A 19272-nucleotide genomic window follows, 5' to 3' on the forward strand; every position below is an offset into this window, starting at 1 on the left:
GTTCCTTCGAGGTCTCTTGCTACACTCCTGTCCTCTGTCCTCGTCGGTGCCACACAGTGCCCCACAAACCACGCCTCCTGTGCCGTCGCACCTGCCAGGCAATGTCCTATTTCAGCTTATTAGTAACGCTATCTACCTTAACCACTAATTACCAATATATCCCTGATAATGCTGGCTACAAGTAATTCACACATGCATGCATTTATTTACACGGTACCGTATGACAATTATCCCAGGGCTGGCCAGTGCCCTCACCCATACGCCCATACACACACACACACTCTTATCTCCCCGTGGCTCCACACTCACACAGGCACACGTACATTTCTGGGAGGCTGCTGCAATACACCTTCGCAACAATATATTAGATTGCTGTAACTCACTGTATTACAGTTTACCAAAATATCCATTGAAAGAATTGCAAAATGGCATGGATAAGGCAGCCAGATTGCCAAAGAAAATGTCACCTTTTGATAGGATGTATAGGTAGATTCATATCACTAACATTGGTCTGACATTACCTAAGGTTTTAAGGAACTGTGCACCAACATTGTACCTACGTAGCCTACCATGTATGGTGGCACAATAAACCAACAAGATCAGTCAAAAGCAGTGATGTCTCTATATGTTATGTTCAAAGAGTGACTGAAAATTCCTATTTTCTACTTAATTTCATATGATCATGATATGATGCTCACTGAGAATAATGCGCTGTAATGTCATTTCCAGTAGATTAAGCCTATCGGTATATAAACATGTATGTAGCAGTGTTTGTACCATTTTGATCCTTTTGGTGGCTCTCAGTCAGTGCACGTACAGTGCTCACTGTCAGACTGCCAGTGGCCAGTGGGCAAAGACTGAATTCCTCTAAGATCACTTTGATCACCATGATTGTACCCAGTGTGTGATGATGTGATCAGCTGCTGGGCCTGTGCATGGCAGCCTGAGGCCCTGTGGAGTGTGGTGTGTTTGAAGCACCGCGCCTCGCTGTGTGAGAGCAGAGCGGCGCGTCAGTGTGCGCTATTTGGCGGGAAAGTGTGTTGTGGTGGTTTGGCCTCTTTGGTGTGTGTGATTGTGAGGCCGTGCTGGTGTTTGTGACACCCCCGTGAGTTGATCATGGCTTCTACCACACCCTCCACTAAGGCACAGGCAGACTCCACCACCACCACACCCCACCCGCCCACTACTGACGAAAAAGTGTAAGTAGACAGATCTTTATCGATAACATCTAAAACATTTTCCTGGGCTTGCTGGATGCCTTGTTGTACACCTACACATCATTGTTTCTTTGCTTCCTTTCACCCACACTTTGTGTACCACTTGATATTGAAGCTGTTCTTAGCTCACGGACAACAGCTTGTCCATGTGAAGTGAGGGAGTGTTCAGTATAGCAAGGAAGGCGATCACTGCTCAGTCGCTGTCTGGCTGACCAGTGCTGCTCTCTTCTTCACCCTGGGATATTCATGTCAATTTTGTGTATTTATTTCTATATTTATTCTAGTTAAATCAGATGTGTGTACATGTTGAAGTGTTTTGGGCTTTGTTTGTGGGTGTTATGTTGGTACTAGTGCAGAACTGGGGTCCCAGGGGCTTGGGGCCGGGTTGGCTGGAGGCTGGAGTAGCGGCCTCCTTGTTTCATGGCACCTGTTTGTTTTGGCCTGTTATCGCAGAGGCAGAGAAGACACAACGCAGAGACTAGCTATATAGTGTAGGGGTGGCTGGCAGAGTGGCCAGGTGTGGCACACAACAACAACCTGACTCAGGATCTTACTCACCTCATATTTGTCTCACACTACACTCCTCAGTAATGCAGCATTGCCACAACTAATGCACAGTTTTGTTCTTGTCAGTTGAGAGTTATTCATGGTATGTTCCTGTTTGGTCCAGAGTCATTCTGGTTGTGTTCCCTTTTGGTGCAGTGTCATTCAGGGTGTGTTTCCTTTTGGTCCAGAGTCATTCAGGCTGTGTTCCTGAATGACTTTGGTCCAGAGTCATTTAGGTCATGATTCCTATTTGATTAAAACAATTGATATTTAATTCTTAGGTAGGCTAGAGTCATGGCCTAAATGCCTTTGCAGAAAATGCTGATGTTCTAAGCAGTCTGTTCCTCTTTTTTTTTTGGGGGGTGATTTTTGTGCCTATATTCACAAATGGCTTGCTCTCGTGATGCTAATTTTGCAAGGCCACAGAGACAACTAGCTTTGTTTTCAAGACAGTTTCTCCATTTTATAAACTAGAAATCTTGCCAAACCTTCACTAGAACTATAGAAATACTCCTAAAAACATGAGTATTTTCAACTGGAACCTTTAGAAAGTAGTGATGGTGAGAGAGCAGAGCATTTCAGAATACAGACCTTGGTCGTTGCTATCACAATAGTGAAATAGACACTCTCTCATCACAACGACACTTCAACACAAGCAGTAGTAATAGACACATTTGACACTCTCATCACAACAACACTTCAACACAAGCAGTAGCAGACACATTGGACACTCATCACAACGACACTTCAACATAAGCAATAGCAGACACATTTGACACTCTCATCACGACGACACTTCAACACAAGCAGTAGCAGACACATTTGACACTCTCATCACAATGACACTTCAACACAAGTAGTAACAGACACATTTGACACTCTCATCACGACAACAGTACAACACAAGCAATAATGGACACATTTAACACTTTCATCACAATGACACTTCAACACAAGCAGTAGCGGACACATTTGATACTTTCATCACAATGACACTTCAACACAAGCAGTAGCGGACACATTTGACACTTTCATCACAATGACACTTCAACACAAGCAGTAGCGGACACATTTGACACTCATCACAATGAGACTTCAACACAAGCAGTAGCGGACACATTTGACACTTTCATCACAATGACACTTCAACACAAGCAGTAGCGGACACATTGGACACTCTCATCACGACGACACTTCAACATAAGCAATAGCAGACACATTTGACACTCTCATCACGACGACACTTCAACACAAGCAGTAGCAGACACATTTGACACTCTCATCACAATGACACTTCAACACAAGTAGTAACAGACACATTTGACACTCTCATCACAATGACACTTCAACACAAGTAGTAACAGACACATTTTACACTCTCATCACGACAACAGTACAACACAAGTAATAATGGACACATTTAACACTTTCATCACAATGACACTTCAACACAAGCAGTAGCGGACACATTTGACACTCTCATCACAATGACACTTCAACACAAGCAGTAGTGGACACATTTGACACTTTCATCACAATGACACTTCAACACAAGCAGTAGTGGACACATTTGACACTCATCACAATGAGACTTCAACACAAGCAGTAGCGGACACATTTGACACTTTCATCACAATGACACTTCAACACAAGCAGTAGCGGACACATTTGACACTCTCATCACAATGACACTTCAACACAAGCAGTAGCGGACACATTTGACACTCTCATCACAATGACACTTCAACACAAGCAGTAGCAGACACATTTGACACTTTCATCACAATGACACTTCAACACAAGCAGTAGCAGACACATTTGACACTCTCATCACAATGACACTTCAACACAAACAGTGGCGGACACATTTGACACTCTCATCACAATGACACTTCAACACAAGCAGTAGCGGACACATTTGACACTTATCACAATGACACTTCAACACAAGCAGTAATGGACACATTTGATACTCTCATCACAATGACACTTCAACACAAGCAGTAGCGGACACATTTGACACTCATCACAATGATGCTTCAACACAAGCAGTAGCGGACACATTTGACACTCTCATCACAATGACACTTCAACACAAGCAGTAGTGGACACATTTGACACTCTCATCACAATGACACTTCAACACAAGCAGTAGTGGACACATTTGACACTCTCATCACAATGACACTTCAACACAAACAGTAACAAACACATTTAACACTCTCATCATAACAACAACACTTCAACACAAACAGTAGCAGACACATTTGACACTCTCATCATCATGACAACACTTCAACACAAGCCGTAACAGACACATTTGACACTCTTCATCATAACGACAGCACTTAAATACAAGTAGTAGCATACACATTTGACACTCTCATCATCATGACAACACTTCAACACAAGCAGTAACAGACAGCTGGTTTCCCTTCCCTTATCTGTTAACAGTTTCAGTACTGGAATGCATTTCTATCATGAATTTTGGATGTGATTAGACAATTTTATTGACATTAGGAAGAGATAGAGAAGAGCCTCCACTATTTTAATCTCTACACAATTTTCTGAACCTGTTTAAAATCACCAAATAGTAAATAAAATTTATATGAAAGCTCATCATGGTACTGAAGGGGTGAACCAACTATATATGTCTGTTATTCACCTGCTGAGGTGCCTTGCTCTTTGTGAATCACTTGCAATACAAGAAGAACCACATTTGCTGCCACTAGTATTTCTGTGTGAAATTCTTGGGTTGTAAGCTTGGTTTGATTAAATACATTACACTTGATTATAGTGTTACCATAGTCTTTGGTAGATTAGGTTAGGAAGCAGAATTAGGCAGATCTTGCTCCAAATCCCTTTATGACATTTTGATGAGTCATAAATTATAGGTTAGTTTAGCTTAGGTTTGGGTTGATTAGATTAGAAAAGCTGAATTTCTGAGTGGAAGGGAGTTTAATAATTTTTTGCCTACTGGAAGTAATTTTAGTGAGGGATGAGAAGAAAAGAATGAATAGAGATTAGGTTCATAATTCCCTTTATTGATAGAAATGAGAGGCCAAAGGAAAGAGGAAAAGTGATTGGTGCTTAGCTTGACAGGCCTGATTGGTGAGATTAATTATGGTGACACAGGAGGAAAGTAATTAGAGACTATAGTCTTTCCGTTTTGATTATCTCAGAGCCAACCGTGTGTTCGGTTGGCAGCCCTGCCTCACCTCTGCTCTCGCTCAGCCCCGCTGAGATGCAGATTCATTAACAAACATTTATATTTATTCACTTTACTCAGTAACGTGTAACTTGTCGTTACTGAGTAAAGTGAATAAATATAAATGTTTGTTAATGAATCTGCATCTCAGCGGGGCTGAGTGAGAGCAGAGGTGAGGCAGGGCTGCCAACCGAACACACGGTTTGCTCTGAGATAATCAAAACGGACAGACTATAGTCTGAGGGACAGTAGAGTGAGAGGAAGGTGAGTGGAGATTTGCATAACAGTTGTGCATGGTGTGACGAAAGTAATATTGGATCACTGTAATTTTGGTGATGGGTGAGAGGGTGAGCAGCAAGCAACTCATCCAGTAATACAAGCTGGTAATTTACACAACATTCTTAAAAGTGTTCCATTTTAGAATACGAGTAGCAAGAAGATACTACAATATATGAAAGTGTTAGTTATAAATGATCAAAGAAAAGATTTGTTTGGTGATGGCAGAGACAGTCTCACATACAAACACAATCACACTTTGACAAATTTGGTGATGTGATGGTCTGTTGACTTGCTTCCCTCAGGCATGCGGCGAGTGCAGCATTCAACCATTTCTCCCAGGGCAAGCGACACCTCCTAGTCGGGGACTTCAAGTCTGCTGTTGCTGCATTCAAGGTGCGTCTTTTGCGTACTTGTAGATAGTGTGCATCATTTAGTTGTGCTTATGTGTGGTGTGGATTTCATCATGCATTACCATCAGTGTTCATTGTTGAGGTGAGAGAACAATACCAGGCTTAGTAACACTCCTCACTGCTCCAGGAGGCAACGGAATCTCTGGTGAAGCTGTATGGAGAGCAGGCGCCGGAGTGTGGCGATGCATACTACCACTACGGCCATGCACTGCTGGAGCTGGCACGCAAGGAGGCAGGCGTGCTGGGGCCAGACCTGGACGGCGCTAGTAGCCGTGTGTATCATTCTGCATTTGTGTTGTGAGGGACACAGTATTTGGCAAAGGGAAATACAGGACAGGGATGTTTGGGGACAATATATGAGGAAGCTGGAGTGTTGGAGTGCTAGCAGCTGTGCATATTGCTTAATGAGTGTGTTAATGGAGTGTGCACTGCCAGAAGTGTTTGGAGAGTGCAAATGGAAAGAGACAGGGATGCTCAGGAAGGAGTGTTTGACAGCTAGATATACAAGAAAGTTGTGTTTGGGGAATGAGTTCTGTAAGAGGAAGGAATGTTTTGAGGGAATGAGTATGAAGAATCAGGAGGAGAATGAGAATAGAGGAATGTAGGAGTGATTTGGGAATTAGAGCATAAGGAAGAAGTGTTTTGGGAAATAATATAGAAGAAATGAAGTATATAAGATTATTTTCTTTTCATATGTCATTATGTAATAATTTTTATAGTGTTATATACATCATTCCCTTTCATTTTTTATATCTTGTGGTGTCTTCTCACTCACTTTATTTGCTACAATGTTAGAGAATGTTTATTGTCTCTTTCATCTCTACTTCACTTTTATTTATCAATTTTGTACTATACTTACTAGTTTTCTGACCTAATTCTTGTCTTTCAGAAGAGGGAAGCACAGGTGAGGAGGAAGACGAAGAGGAAGAGAGTGAAGAGTCACAAGAGGAGGAGGAAGGTGGAAAGAAAGAGGAAGGAGAAGAGGAGGAAGAGGAAGATGGAGAAGGAAAGGAGAAAGATAAGAAAGGAAATGCTGAGGAAGGAGAAGGTGAGTTGTTATTAAGATTTTGTGTGCTAAGTTTCGTGAAAGTTTTATTTGTTAATACAAAATAACACATGACAGTGTTTAAGTCTCTTCACTGCATCCTGTTGTGCCTTCAAACACTGCATTCCTGTGCTCTGTTCTTTAGTGTGTGTGTGTGGGGGGGGCATGTCTGAGCCAGCCACCAGCCTGTGTGGCAGTCAGTGCAAGTCTTCATATTGTTTGCAGGTGAGAATACTGAGGAAGAGGAGGAGGTGACCACCCTGCAGTGTGCCTGGGAGTGGCTGGATGTGGCTCGAGTCATCTTTGACAAGTGAGTGAGATCATAATCAAGACAGAAAGAGAGAGAGAGAGAGAGAGAGAGAGAGAGAGAGAGAGAGAGAGAGTACAGTTGTGATGCAAAGTGTGAAACTTACAGCAGTATGTGTAATGGTGAAAGATAGGGTACCTATAGCGTACTTGATAGAGTGTATAATGTTTATATGGGTGTAATTTGGTGCATTGGAGTAAAAGACATTGTGCACCTTGCATAAAAGATGGTGAAGAGGTGGTATAGGGTGTACTGGACTGGATGATAAGGTGTACGAGTAGAGGTAAAGACACAGTGGTTAGTATTGGATAGATAGAGTGTACAGGTTACAAAGGAAGTTTGTAGCTTGGCGAAGAGAGGGTGAGGCTGTGTTGCAGGTTGACAAGAGTGGGTGGGTTACAGAGGGGTGACTTGTGTATCTAAGCTAAGCCTGACAAGTGTGACTTAACTTGTGTTGTGTTGTGTTGTTGTGGTAGGCAGGAGGAGAGACTTGATTTGTGTTGTGTTGTGTTGTTGTGGCAGGCAGGAGGAGAGACTTGACTTGTGTTGTGTTGTGTTGTTGTGGCAGGCAGGAGGAGAGACTTGACTTGTGTTGTGTTGTGTTGTTGTGGCAGGCAGGAGGAGACTTGACTTGTGTTGTGTTGTGTTGTTGTGGCAGGCAGGAGGAGAAACTTGACTTGTGTTGTGTTGTGTTGTTGTGGCAGGCAGGAGGAGACGCCGGAAGTTGTCAAGAAGAGGGCACAAATTCGCTTGAGTCTGGGTGAAGTGTGCATGGAGAGTGAGGACTATGAGGGAGCCATCAATGAGTTCAAGCAATGCCTTCAGATGCAGGTTAGTTTACCATACTGTAAATTTGTTCATGTATTTTAGCAGTGTTTAAGTTACTTTAGTTCAATTTTTCTCTTATTTATTTATTTTTTCAATTCAGTGGAACCCTGCTATTTATTCACAATTCCTTCCAGAAAGCTGCAATTTGAATGAAGTGCAATTTGTAGGAATGTTGAATATTTCTTGTCTATAGCAAACATTATGCATTGGATTGATGCATTGTAGACCCACAGACAATTGCTCATTTAACCCTTAACTGATGGTGATGGTTCATGTGAGAGTGCACCATCCCAATGTGAAGAGATTGTTGGTGATGGCTGGCTAGTCCATTGCTACCTTTACCACTCTTGCCTTACTACACAACATATAGGGGAGTTTCTTTTTTTCTTGGCTGCTTTCTATAATTTATCATACAGCATGTCATTATGATAGTGAACAGTATGTCTGAAGCAAACAAGTGGTGCTGCTGGCAGCTGGTAACAAGATAACATGACTGCGCCGTCCAAATCACGGGGCATGTGTGTGTCAATGATGAGCTGAATTTGATGTGAAGAAGTTGTATGAATGGCAAGTTGTGTGATTAATGAGGTGGATAAATGGGCGGGTTTCACTGTAAGTTTGTTTTTATTTTTTATTCTAACACAGCTGAGGTTACTATATGTGTGTGTGTGTGTGTGTGTTTGCAGGAGCCTGTGTTGGAGAAGGATGACCGCTCCCTGGCAGAGACGCACTACCAGCTGGGGTTGGTCTACAGCCTCTCAGACAACTTTGACAGTGCCGTGTCTCACTACACGGCCGCTGTTGACGTCATTCAACTCAAGATCAAGAACCTGCAGGCAAGAGTCACCGAAAAGAACTCGTGGAGCAAGGAGCGCAGGGATAAAGACTGTATGTATCTTGTCCGTGTGTGTGTATGTGTATTTACCTAGTTGTAGTTTTACAGAGCCTGAGCTTTATGCTCGTGTGGCCCTGTCTCCATATCTACACTTATCCAATTTTTCTGTGTCTGTGTCTGTGTTGTGTTGGGTGTAGGACACAGTTTCACAATGAAGAGGAAAGGAATTAACCATTATTTGCTGTATATGTATGGACAGTCCTATTTGGTGTGTGGGACAGATGTAGCTAGACATATCCTGTAGCCTTCATTGATACAATCATGGATGGATGTGAGTCAGTAGTTGGCACACAAGCAGTAATGACAGTGTTGTCTGACAGTGGCAGAGAGCAAGGATGTGTTCTATACAGAGGAGGGGGAGATCGAGGACCTGCAGCAGCTCCTTCCTGACATTCACCTCAAGATTGTCGACATGAAGGAAATGAAAGCTGCTTCTGTTGAGAAACTTCAACAGGCAGCCAAGGTGTGTATTTCTCTCTCTCTCTCTCTCTCTCTCTCTCTCTCTCTCTCTCTCTCTCTCTCTCTCTCTCTCTCTCTCTCTCTCTCTCTCCTTCCTTCCTTCCTTCCTTATTTTTGATTATTGGTAGTATAGTCAGACAGACCTAATTTGTATTTATCTCATGTTGATATTATGGCAAATAAGCAGCAGATATTTTCAAAGGATTGAATAGAAGAAATGTGTCTTACTTATAAATGATACAGAATATTATTAAGTGTCATGTTACCTTTTATTGCAAGCAGCCTGGGGACATTGCAGTAAGTCCTCCTTCTCTGCACAGTAATAGTAATGATGATGATGATGATGATGATGATGATGATGATAGTATTGATAATAATGATAACCACTGCACTGCTCCACTCCTGCCTTCTGTAACAGTAATAGCCAGAGTTCATGTCAGATGAATTGAAACTTATGGTTATTATTGATATCACTGCTACCCACACCTTGGAGGCTCATCACATCATGATAACTTCTCTCACCCTTCCTCCCTTCCTCTTCTCCTTTCCTTTCCCCTCTCTTCTCCTCTCCTCCCCTCCTCTTCCTTCCTTCCTTCCTTCCTTCCTTCTGGTGAGAGAGACTTGCAGACACTTGGCATCCAATTCTGGGGAGTTTTTGAGCTCTTGGGACAGGCATCTTTGTGGAATGTTTTGTTTCCTCTCTTTTTTGTAGCTTTTGGCCAGTGTATCACAAAAAGTAAAAGATAAATGAAGAAATTAAAAAGCACATACACCCTGACTGATTCACTGAATTAAAATTTGAGCCAGCCCAAAGATTTTAAGTTCCACACTCTCTTCTTCCTCTCAATATTGATAGTAATACAGTGCCTCTCTTCTCTGCTAAGCTTTTCCATGGCCCTCAATATGTATAGAAACTGGAGCCAAGTTAAATAATCTTAAAAATATGCTAAATGTGTTATATTTGCTGGACATTCAGCTTTACATACCACAATTCTGTGACTGACCTCCAAACACTGAATAAACATCCTTACTTTCCTATCATCTGCATCACTGATTCATTGAGTCCCTTGCTTACTGACAGGCTATGCTCCTGGGCAAGGGGGAGGGACCCGGCTCGTCAAGTCAAGTGTTCTCACAAGCAAGGGAAGGAGAGGCGAGTGGAAGTGTTGCCTCCTCATCCAAGTCTTCTGATGCCAAACCTCTCATGTGTCAAGTGAGACGCAAGGTGAGCTTATACCGGGAACCCACCCACACATGCTCCTCTCTCCACTCTTCTCTTTCACCACGACAATTTTTCAAGTCCCCAGAGACGACTAGCAGGGTTTTCAAGACAGTTTCTCCTTATGATAAACTAGAAATCTTGCTAATCCATCACCAGAACCATAAAAATACCCTTAAAAAACTTGAGTGCCTTTTAACTAGAGTGCTTGAAAATAGTTGTTGTATGAGAGCAAAGCATTTCTGAACACAGGTCATAGCACTGCTCTCATTGTCTGTGTCGCTTCCAGTTTACTGTTTATCCTTGGGGTTGTCTTCCCTTCTCTTTGTTGTTACACCCATCCTAAATCCTTCTTAGATGTGACACATGCATCATTTAACCTCTTCAGTACTGGGACACATTTTTATCTTGAGATTTGTGTACCATTAGACCATTTTTTTTACATTTGGAAGGGTCTGTGGAGATCAGAAAATGAATGGCCACAGTCTTCACTATTTTAATCTCGCACATAAGTTTCTGAAGCTGTATAAGATACCAAATAGTCACCAGGATGAATATGGAAATGCATCATGGTATTGAAGAGATTGAAGTGAGCAAAATGGGCCAGAGTGGGAAGACTTTATGGGAAAACTAATGACAATAGCTCCTTCCCATCCCAAATTCTGCAATACATTTCCATCTAGTCTAGTTTTGAAATAGTGTGTTTTTCTGGGTCAGCAGCGAAAACCTGAGGAAGACGAGGCCACAGACGAACAGAAGAAGCCCAGGCTGGAGAATGGAGTGAAGCGTGAGGGAACCGAGGAGCAGGAGGAGGTGAGGAGCTGGTGGAGTGTGAGGAGTGAGTTGGAATTAGTGGAGTGTGTTGGAGCTGGTGGAGTGTGAGGAGTGAGTTGGAATTGGTGGAGTTTGAGGAGTGTGTTGTCTTGGCTGTGTCCAGTGAGTTTCAGTGATATGGTAGGAGTGTGGCATGCTGGAGTATGTGTGAAAAAGGAATGAAAAGAGATTTAGCCCCTTCAGTATTGGGATGTATTTTTATCATGAGTTTTGGGTATGATTGTATTGACATTAGGAAGGGTCCATGTAGGTCAGAAGATTAATAACCACAGTCTTCACAATTTTGATACACACATGAGTTTCTGAAGCTGTATAAAATCACCAAATAGTAACCAGAATGAATATGGAGACTCCTGTTTTTTAGGGCATTTTAAGACAGTTTTACTATGATAACACTATTTTATTGACATTAGGAAGGGTCTATGGACGTCAGAAGATTAATAGTCACAGTCTTCACTATTTTAATCCCCAACATAAGTTTCTGAAGCTGTATAGAATCACCAAATAGTAACCAGAATGACTTTGGAAACATGTCATGGTACTGAAGGGGTTAAGGAATGAGGGCATAATTATTATTGATGGTGGCAAGAATGTGAACAAATGTGTGGTGGTGTGTGTGGGCTATTCTGCTAATTCAGTGGTGTGGTCAACAGGTAAAGCACATTTTTATCCCACAGGACAAGAGCAAGGCAGCAAGCAATTTTGTGGTCAAGTCAATCGCCGTCAAGAGAAAAGTTGCTGAGAATGGTAAAGAGTCGTCAGCAGAGTCCTCCCCGGCCAAGGCAGAATCTTCCTCCTCTTCCAAATCAGAGTCTTCCTCTAACTCGACTGAATCTTCGTTGGCTCCTCAAGAAATTAAATGAATGAGTTTGTTATCTGCACAATTTATTTACATTTGTATTGATTATGGCAATATTGTGTGTGTGTGTGTGTGTGTGTGTGTGTGTGTGTGTGTGTGTGTGTGTGTGTGTGTAAGGCTCCTTCTCCTGTCCACCTTTCCTTGGCAAAAGATAGTCTGGTATGTTGGTAAACAGATTAATATTTTTACACCCTTTGAAAAAGACAAAAGGTCACTGTATGTAAGTGGATCTGCCTGGTAGATAATGCAGAGTTGTTGAGGTGGCAGTGGTTGAGTGGTTGACAGGGAGAAGGTTGTGAGTGTCAGCCTATCTTTAATCCTCCCTGCATGTGTAGAAGACAGTAAGTGAACAATATTCAGTGAAACACCACCATTTGTGCAACTTGTTAGTCATCCACCTTGTTTGCTTAAAAATTCCACTGGTTGTTTTTACGCATGCTCCACAATTTGTACACCGTGGTCTTGTTACTGGCTGTGCCATGTGGTCATTTGGGTTCCCCTTGTGCCACCTCCCATTTGCTAAGCATCATCTTTGTTTCTGGAACCAATTAATCCTGTTTGCAGTATTTCTTATGGGATCAAATGATTTAGCCATTCATACAATTTGCAGTTTGAACAGCCTCCTGTAATGGATTGTGTAAAAATAGTGAGATTCCACTGTTGTACTGAGAATAGCCACATTGACCATTACAATTACTGACTTTTGGGAAGTGTTTGGCTTACAATGGAGATGGGATGATTGAGTGTGAAGGAGAAAGTGTTGATGGGAACGTCTTGGTGACTTAAGAAGTGTATGTGTTGTAATGCAACTGGAAGAAGAATCTGCTGATGATGTGTGAGTCTGTTTGGAAAGAAAGTGTGTGTGTGTGTGTTTGTGTTTGTGTGTATGTGTGTGTGTTGGGGCCTTCTCCTTTGGGAAATTTTGAGGAGCAGCCAGTCTGTGTGGTTATAGATAGATGTGAGTGCTTTGGAAAAGTGTATGTAGATGCAAGCACATCTTCCTTGCCTCACCAGGGGCTGCCTTGCTGCAGGGAACAATCACTATACTGCAGTCTTGTTACATTGGGCCATGTCTACTTGGTGTGTGTTTTATATTTTCACATTTTTAAGAATAAATGTTTTCAGTCTCATTCTTTGTTGAATTTCTGTTGAAATGAGGAATAGCAGCCTCCTATGAATCTAGAAGAAGCTGTCAAGAACTAGAACTCACAGGATGGTTAGCAGGTGGATTTAAGATGTGGTGCCAGCAAAGCTTTTGAATACTGAGTAAATTTGCTAAGGATTAGGACAAGAAATACTTGTGTTGTCCTCATGTGGTATCACTGCACAGTAAAGAGATGGAGGAGAGAAACACTGAAGAGGTGTTTATTTTGATCTGGCCTTGTATATGTGATAGGAATGAAGTGAGTATTTGAGTCAGTCTGAGCAACAAGAAATAAAGTGAACTCGGCATTTCATTCAGTAAGTATTATAACAAAAAGTGGTGATATGATATTTTATACTTGAGAAATAACCGAGTAGAGAATTTGGTGATGTAAGAGTTGATAATAATGTATTTGATTTGCAGTGCAGGATGAAAAATAAGTAGTGGTGTTTGAACTTGGTATTCCCAAGCAGATGTAGCACAAGTAAGTATGATGAGAAATGCCTTATGCATGTGAAATAACTAGTGAAAAGTATATTGTGGCATAAAAATTGCAAATATTGTGTATATTTTGTAGTATGATTGATAGAAGAGGCCACCTTCCAGATGCATGTACCCTAAAGTTATGTGGCAGTGTTTACAGTGGAACAGGGAGAGAGAGGAACTGGAATGCTCTACAACTATTAATCTGGAGAAAGACAAAAGAGAGAGAAAGAGAGGATGGGTGCAAAATGACAGTGGACAGTTTGCAGTGATGATTCTACACCATTGGTTGTAAGTAGAATTCTTTGTGTTACAAATACCTAATTCCGGAATGTATGAGAGTAAAGGTTGGTGCAGGGAGCCATTAGGCCTACAGAAGCCAGTGTCTGCCTACTTTCAGCCTATTATTCCCAAACATGAACCTGTATGATTTATTGAAACTCACTAATGACTGCACTAGCAGCCAGATCAATGAATGCATTCCATTCATCTGCACTCAGTTTGTGAACCAATTCATGTGTTCTTGCTGGACACGGAGGTAAAGAGAGAAGAATGTGTTACTCATGCAGTCTTTTCCTTGCCCCTTTGTTACTGTGTCTTGATGTTCATTGCCATACTGTATAATAACAGTGAATTTGTTCATGTATCTGAGGAAAAGATGTCTAAGTGTACTATGTATCATTGTGACACCTACGGATGTGTACTTCAGTGTACTATGTATCACTGTCACACCAACAGATGTGTACTTCAGTTGTCATGAGACTAACAGGGCAATAGATAGTACAACAATTTATTACAAATACAGTGGTATCACACACTTTCTCTGTATATATATATATATATATATATATATATATATATATATATATATATATATATATATATATATATATATATATATATATATTTATATATATTCATATATATTTATATTTATATTTGTAGGTACATTTGTGGGTTCATGATACACAAGGGGTGGTGACACACACACACACACACACACACACACACACACACACACACACACACACACACACACACACACACACACACACACACACACACTCTGAGCTTGACAATCAAGGCACACACAGTCTGTGTTTCCTGAGGTCAAACCAACACTCAGTACATATGATATGTTTACAAGGAGGGAACACACACTGTCCTCCCTGGCCTGCTATTCCTTCACCATTCTGAAATGCCCTTCTCTCACCACCACTGCTTTCCAAGGCCACAAATGACTGGCTAGATTCTCAAGAGTGCTTCTCCTATTTGTATTGTACAAATCTTGTTAATCAGTCACAAAAACCATAAAAAGATCCTTAAAAACTTGTCACCTTAGCAGCTAAGGCCTTTTGAATGTAGTGGAGGTGAGGCACAGAAGTATTTCAGAATGGTGCCTTAAACATTTGAGGGCCTGGATACACAAAGCTTACTGTAACAGGAGGAGGAAAGCACAGACAGAGGCAGTATCCACAAAGCCAGAGGTGTGTAAGTGAGGTGACAGTTGACATGTGCATGTTTTGAGGTTGTGTGGTAAGGTGACACTGTTTGGGGACAGCAGGACAGGCAGGGATGGATCAGTGTAGATGAAGCAAACAGTTAGCAAAGTGACATGCATGTTGGAGGTAGTCATGTAGTACTGGTGTGTGTGTGTGTGTGTGTGTGGGAGCAGCAGGAGAGGCAGAGGTGAGAGGTGTACAAGGTGTCCTGAGAGGAAACTCACATATTATCAGAAATGGAAAATGAAGTCATTGTAATTTGGAAATGTGGTGAAATACTTTGAAGGCCTTGATCTAGAAGTTACAAGACATATAAGACATACAAGACATTAAATATGAATGTGCTTAGAATATTTCCCTTTTTGAATGACCTTATCTTTCATTTCTGAGAACATGTGGTTCTGCTTCTTGGGAGATCCTGTACCCTGCTGGTGAAAGAAACAGACAGCCAGCTCTCTATTACTACTACTATTACTGCTGCTGCTGCTGCTGCTATTGCTGTTACTGCTACTGCTACTCTTGTCTTGTGCACCCTGGCCCATCCTGAGTCTCCAGCCTCCAGTGACACACACACACACACACACACACACACACACACACACACACACACACACACACACACACACACACACACACACACACACACACACACACACACACACACACACTATGGGTCTGTGCTGCTGTACACTTGAGTGCTGTCCCACCACTTGCCGGTATTGGCACATGACACAACATAAAGGTGTGTGGTGGTCATCACATTGGTGGTGACAAAACAACACCACATCACAGAACAACATAAGGGTGGTGATGCTGGTGCTCACATCAGTAATGGCACATAGCACCAGAACACAACATAATGAAGGGAGATGCTGGGTGTCACATTGGTGGTGGCAGCACATGACACCACAGAACAGCACATCACAAAACATCACAAAACACAATACAGCACAGTGATACATATGTCACTTCACTTCATCTCCCATAGTATAAGTTTATTGTGCTGGCTGCTCACAAACATCACAAGACAATTGCACTTGTCCACACTGTACAGCCACAACCAGTACTAATAGTGTTATCATTGTAGTCACTCTTCAATGCCTTTCTAGTCAAGCCTTATGCCTTTCAAGACTCTCTGGTGTAAGTTGTGTAACATTTTACATATTTCTGCCCCGAAGAATTTTAGCATCTTTGTTCTCTCACCACAACTATTCTCCAAGGCTACAGAGAAGCTCACATGGGTTTTCAAGAGTGTTTCTCTTGTTGATAGTGTATAAATCTCTTTAATCTGTTACTAAAACCATAAAAACACACTGAAAAATCCATGTTGCTTTAAATAGAGCCTTTTCAAAGTAGAGGCAGTATGGCACAGATGAGTTTCAGAATATGATCTTGTGTATATTTTGGCATGCACAAAGTTGTCATTGGAGATACAAAGGCTTTGAAAATTATTAAAGTTGTGTCACTTATTACATGTTTGTACTTCTGAATGTACTAGTGTTGTATTGTACACAGTTTGGCATGCACCAGTTTGTCACAAACCCAGAGTGTCCTGAAATGAATATACTTGACGTTTGCATCACAAAAAGAATGTTAATAATTGATTAAGCCTGATTATTGCTCTCACATATTTTAACCCATTCAGTACTATGATGCATTTCCATAATAATTTTGTTTACTATTTGGTGATTTTATACAGCTATAGAAACTCATGTGGGGATTAAAATAGTGACTGGCCATTCTTATTTTGACCTCCATAGACCCTTCCTAATGTAAATAAAATGGTCTAATTCTACACAAATCTCATGGTAAAAAATGCATTCCAGTATTGAAGGGGTTAAGAATGCTGCGACATTTAAGAAAGAGACATGTGCCCAACTGTATGTACTCACTGATAAGAATAGAAACACACCAGTTTTACATTAGGAAAAGAATATTGATAGATTTCCAGCATGATTATTGCTCTCATGTATAAAAACACCGTGACACTCGAAGACACAAAAATAGGAGTATTTTTTCTGATACTAAACCTTACTTCCTCTTGACTCAAATATGTAACAAAATAAACATAGTATTTGATATTGATGCAAAAAGGAGAAAAGCCTAAGAGTGTTATTGTGACGTTACAGTGGTGGGAGGCTGGGAGAGGCTCAAGAGTGATGGATATTATAGTGAAATGGAAGTATAGTGAGAGTGATGGATGTGATGAAGGCAGGCAGGTATTGTAGTAAGGGTGACTCGGGTAGACTGGTAAAAGGTGGACTTGAAGTGAAGTTAGCCGCAGCAGTGTACAGAAAGAAAGGAAGACAAGAGAACAGGCTAACAGAAGGGAATAGTGAAAGCAATATAAGAATTTTAACTATCATTACAATCATGAAAAACTCTCTTGAAAACTTTAATATCTTCCAAAATATCAAGCACCCTTCAAAGTCTAAATAACTTCCATACAAATAAGAATAGGGAAATAAGGAAAACTGCAAGAAGCATTTATCAAATCAACATAGGAAAAAAATTGAAGTCAATGAGGAAATAGGAAAAATGTAGAAAAACAATTGAGAGAATGAAGATGTGAAGTAATTAATGCAGTGATATACATGGATACCACAGCAGTATATGTATAGGTGTACTGTATCAACAATTGCATGCAGTATATAAAGTTTCCACTGTTTTCAAACTCAGCAGAGTAGAAATGTTTATACAAGTATTGAACTGTGCTAAACCAAATATTTGAAAGCTTTTTAATGCACCATTCAAACACAAGCAAGCCAAAACCTTACCAAGCAAAGCTCAGTGTCCACACACACACACACACACACACACACACACACACACACACACACACACACACACACACACACACACACACACACACACACACACACACACACTATAAGCTTCTAATTAGCATTGACGTGCAGCAGACTGTTGTATAATGAAGCTCAGGTGACCACACACACACACACACACACACACACACACACACACACACACACACACACACACACACACACACACACACACACACACACACACACACACTATAAGCTTCTAGTTAGCATTGACGCACAGCAGACTGTTATATAATAAAGCTCAGGTGACCATAAAACACACACACACACACACACACACACACACACACACACACACACACACACACACACACACACACACACACACACACACACACAGAGGCATTCCTTCAGCTATCATTCTTGCTAATAAAGGTGTTTCTTAGAGTGAGCAGTGAGAGGTGACCAGAGGCAGCATTGGCCACCTGAGAAATCATATAAAAAGATCTAGGAAAGGACTAGATGTAGATAGGCAGACAGGCAGGGCAGTCAGTTTTGGGCTGAGCAACATAGACCATTGTTTACATATGCTGCTAATAACGAGAGTAACATTCCAGGCTCATTTTCTGAAACACTTTGCTCTCTCTCTCTCTCTCTTTCTCTCTTCTCTTTCTCTCTCTCTCTCACCACAACTACTTTCCAAGGTCACAGAAATGATTAGCTGTGTTCTCAAGATAATTTTTCCTGTTGATAATGTAGAAATCTTGTTTATTTGTCCCTAGAATCTTAAAAATGCACTTGAAAACCCAGGTCACTTCACTGTGACTACTTCCAAAGTCTACAGAAATGATTAGCTGGGTTCTCAAGCATGTATTTTTTCCAGTTGATGATGGAGAAATCTTATCAGTCTGTCACTAGAGCCTTAGAAACATTTGCCACTTGAATTGAAGCCTTTGGAAAGTAGTGGAGGTGCAGCACTAAAGTGTTTCAGAATACAGTCCTGGTTTGTGATCCATTGATGGTCCAGGGAGGGAGGGAGAGGTTTGTTGATGGCAGGTTATCATATATACAGGTACAGGCAGAGGTAGAGTCCCATTGTGACCAGACACTGATGCAAGATTGGTGTGTGTGTGTGTGTGTGTGTGTGATAGTCTCTGAAGGTGTTTGGATGCACATACCTCTTGGGAACTGTGCTTTACTGATTATGTTGTGGTATTGATAGGGTAATATGTACCTTATGTGTGTGTT

At 41.3% G+C, this 19272-nt stretch overlaps 1 protein-coding gene across 4 annotated transcripts; it reads left to right on the forward strand.

Moving 5' to 3' along the window:
* The first annotated feature begins 773 nt into the window (after positions 1-773).
* LOC123515793 (protein HGV2-like) lies at positions 774-13236 on the forward strand. 4 transcript variants are annotated; one of them, XM_045274636.1, is made up of 12 exons: positions 918-1199; positions 5553-5643; positions 5788-5932; positions 6550-6708; positions 6931-7015; positions 7717-7843; positions 8527-8728; positions 9056-9198; positions 9477-9491; positions 10276-10419; positions 11131-11226; positions 11925-13236. In XM_045274636.1, the coding sequence occupies exons 1-12, from the start codon at positions 1117-1119 to the stop codon at positions 12108-12110; spliced, it is 1476 nt and encodes a 491-aa protein (XP_045130571.1). In that variant the 5' UTR covers positions 918-1116; the 3' UTR covers positions 12111-13236. The 4 variants fall into 4 exon arrangements, with proteins under 4 accessions (XP_045130592.1, XP_045130571.1, XP_045130573.1 ...); XM_045274638.1 differs by having other exon boundaries at positions 925-1199; positions 11134-11226; XM_045274657.1 differs by lacking the exon at positions 9477-9491 and having other exon boundaries at positions 774-1199; positions 11134-11226.
* Positions 13237-19272: the final 6036 nt, after the last annotated feature.

The sequence above is a fragment of the Portunus trituberculatus genome, chromosome 5 (genome assembly GCF_017591435.1).
Source record: "Portunus trituberculatus isolate SZX2019 chromosome 5, ASM1759143v1, whole genome shotgun sequence".
Classification (NCBI taxonomy): domain Eukaryota; kingdom Metazoa; phylum Arthropoda; class Malacostraca; order Decapoda; family Portunidae; genus Portunus; species Portunus trituberculatus.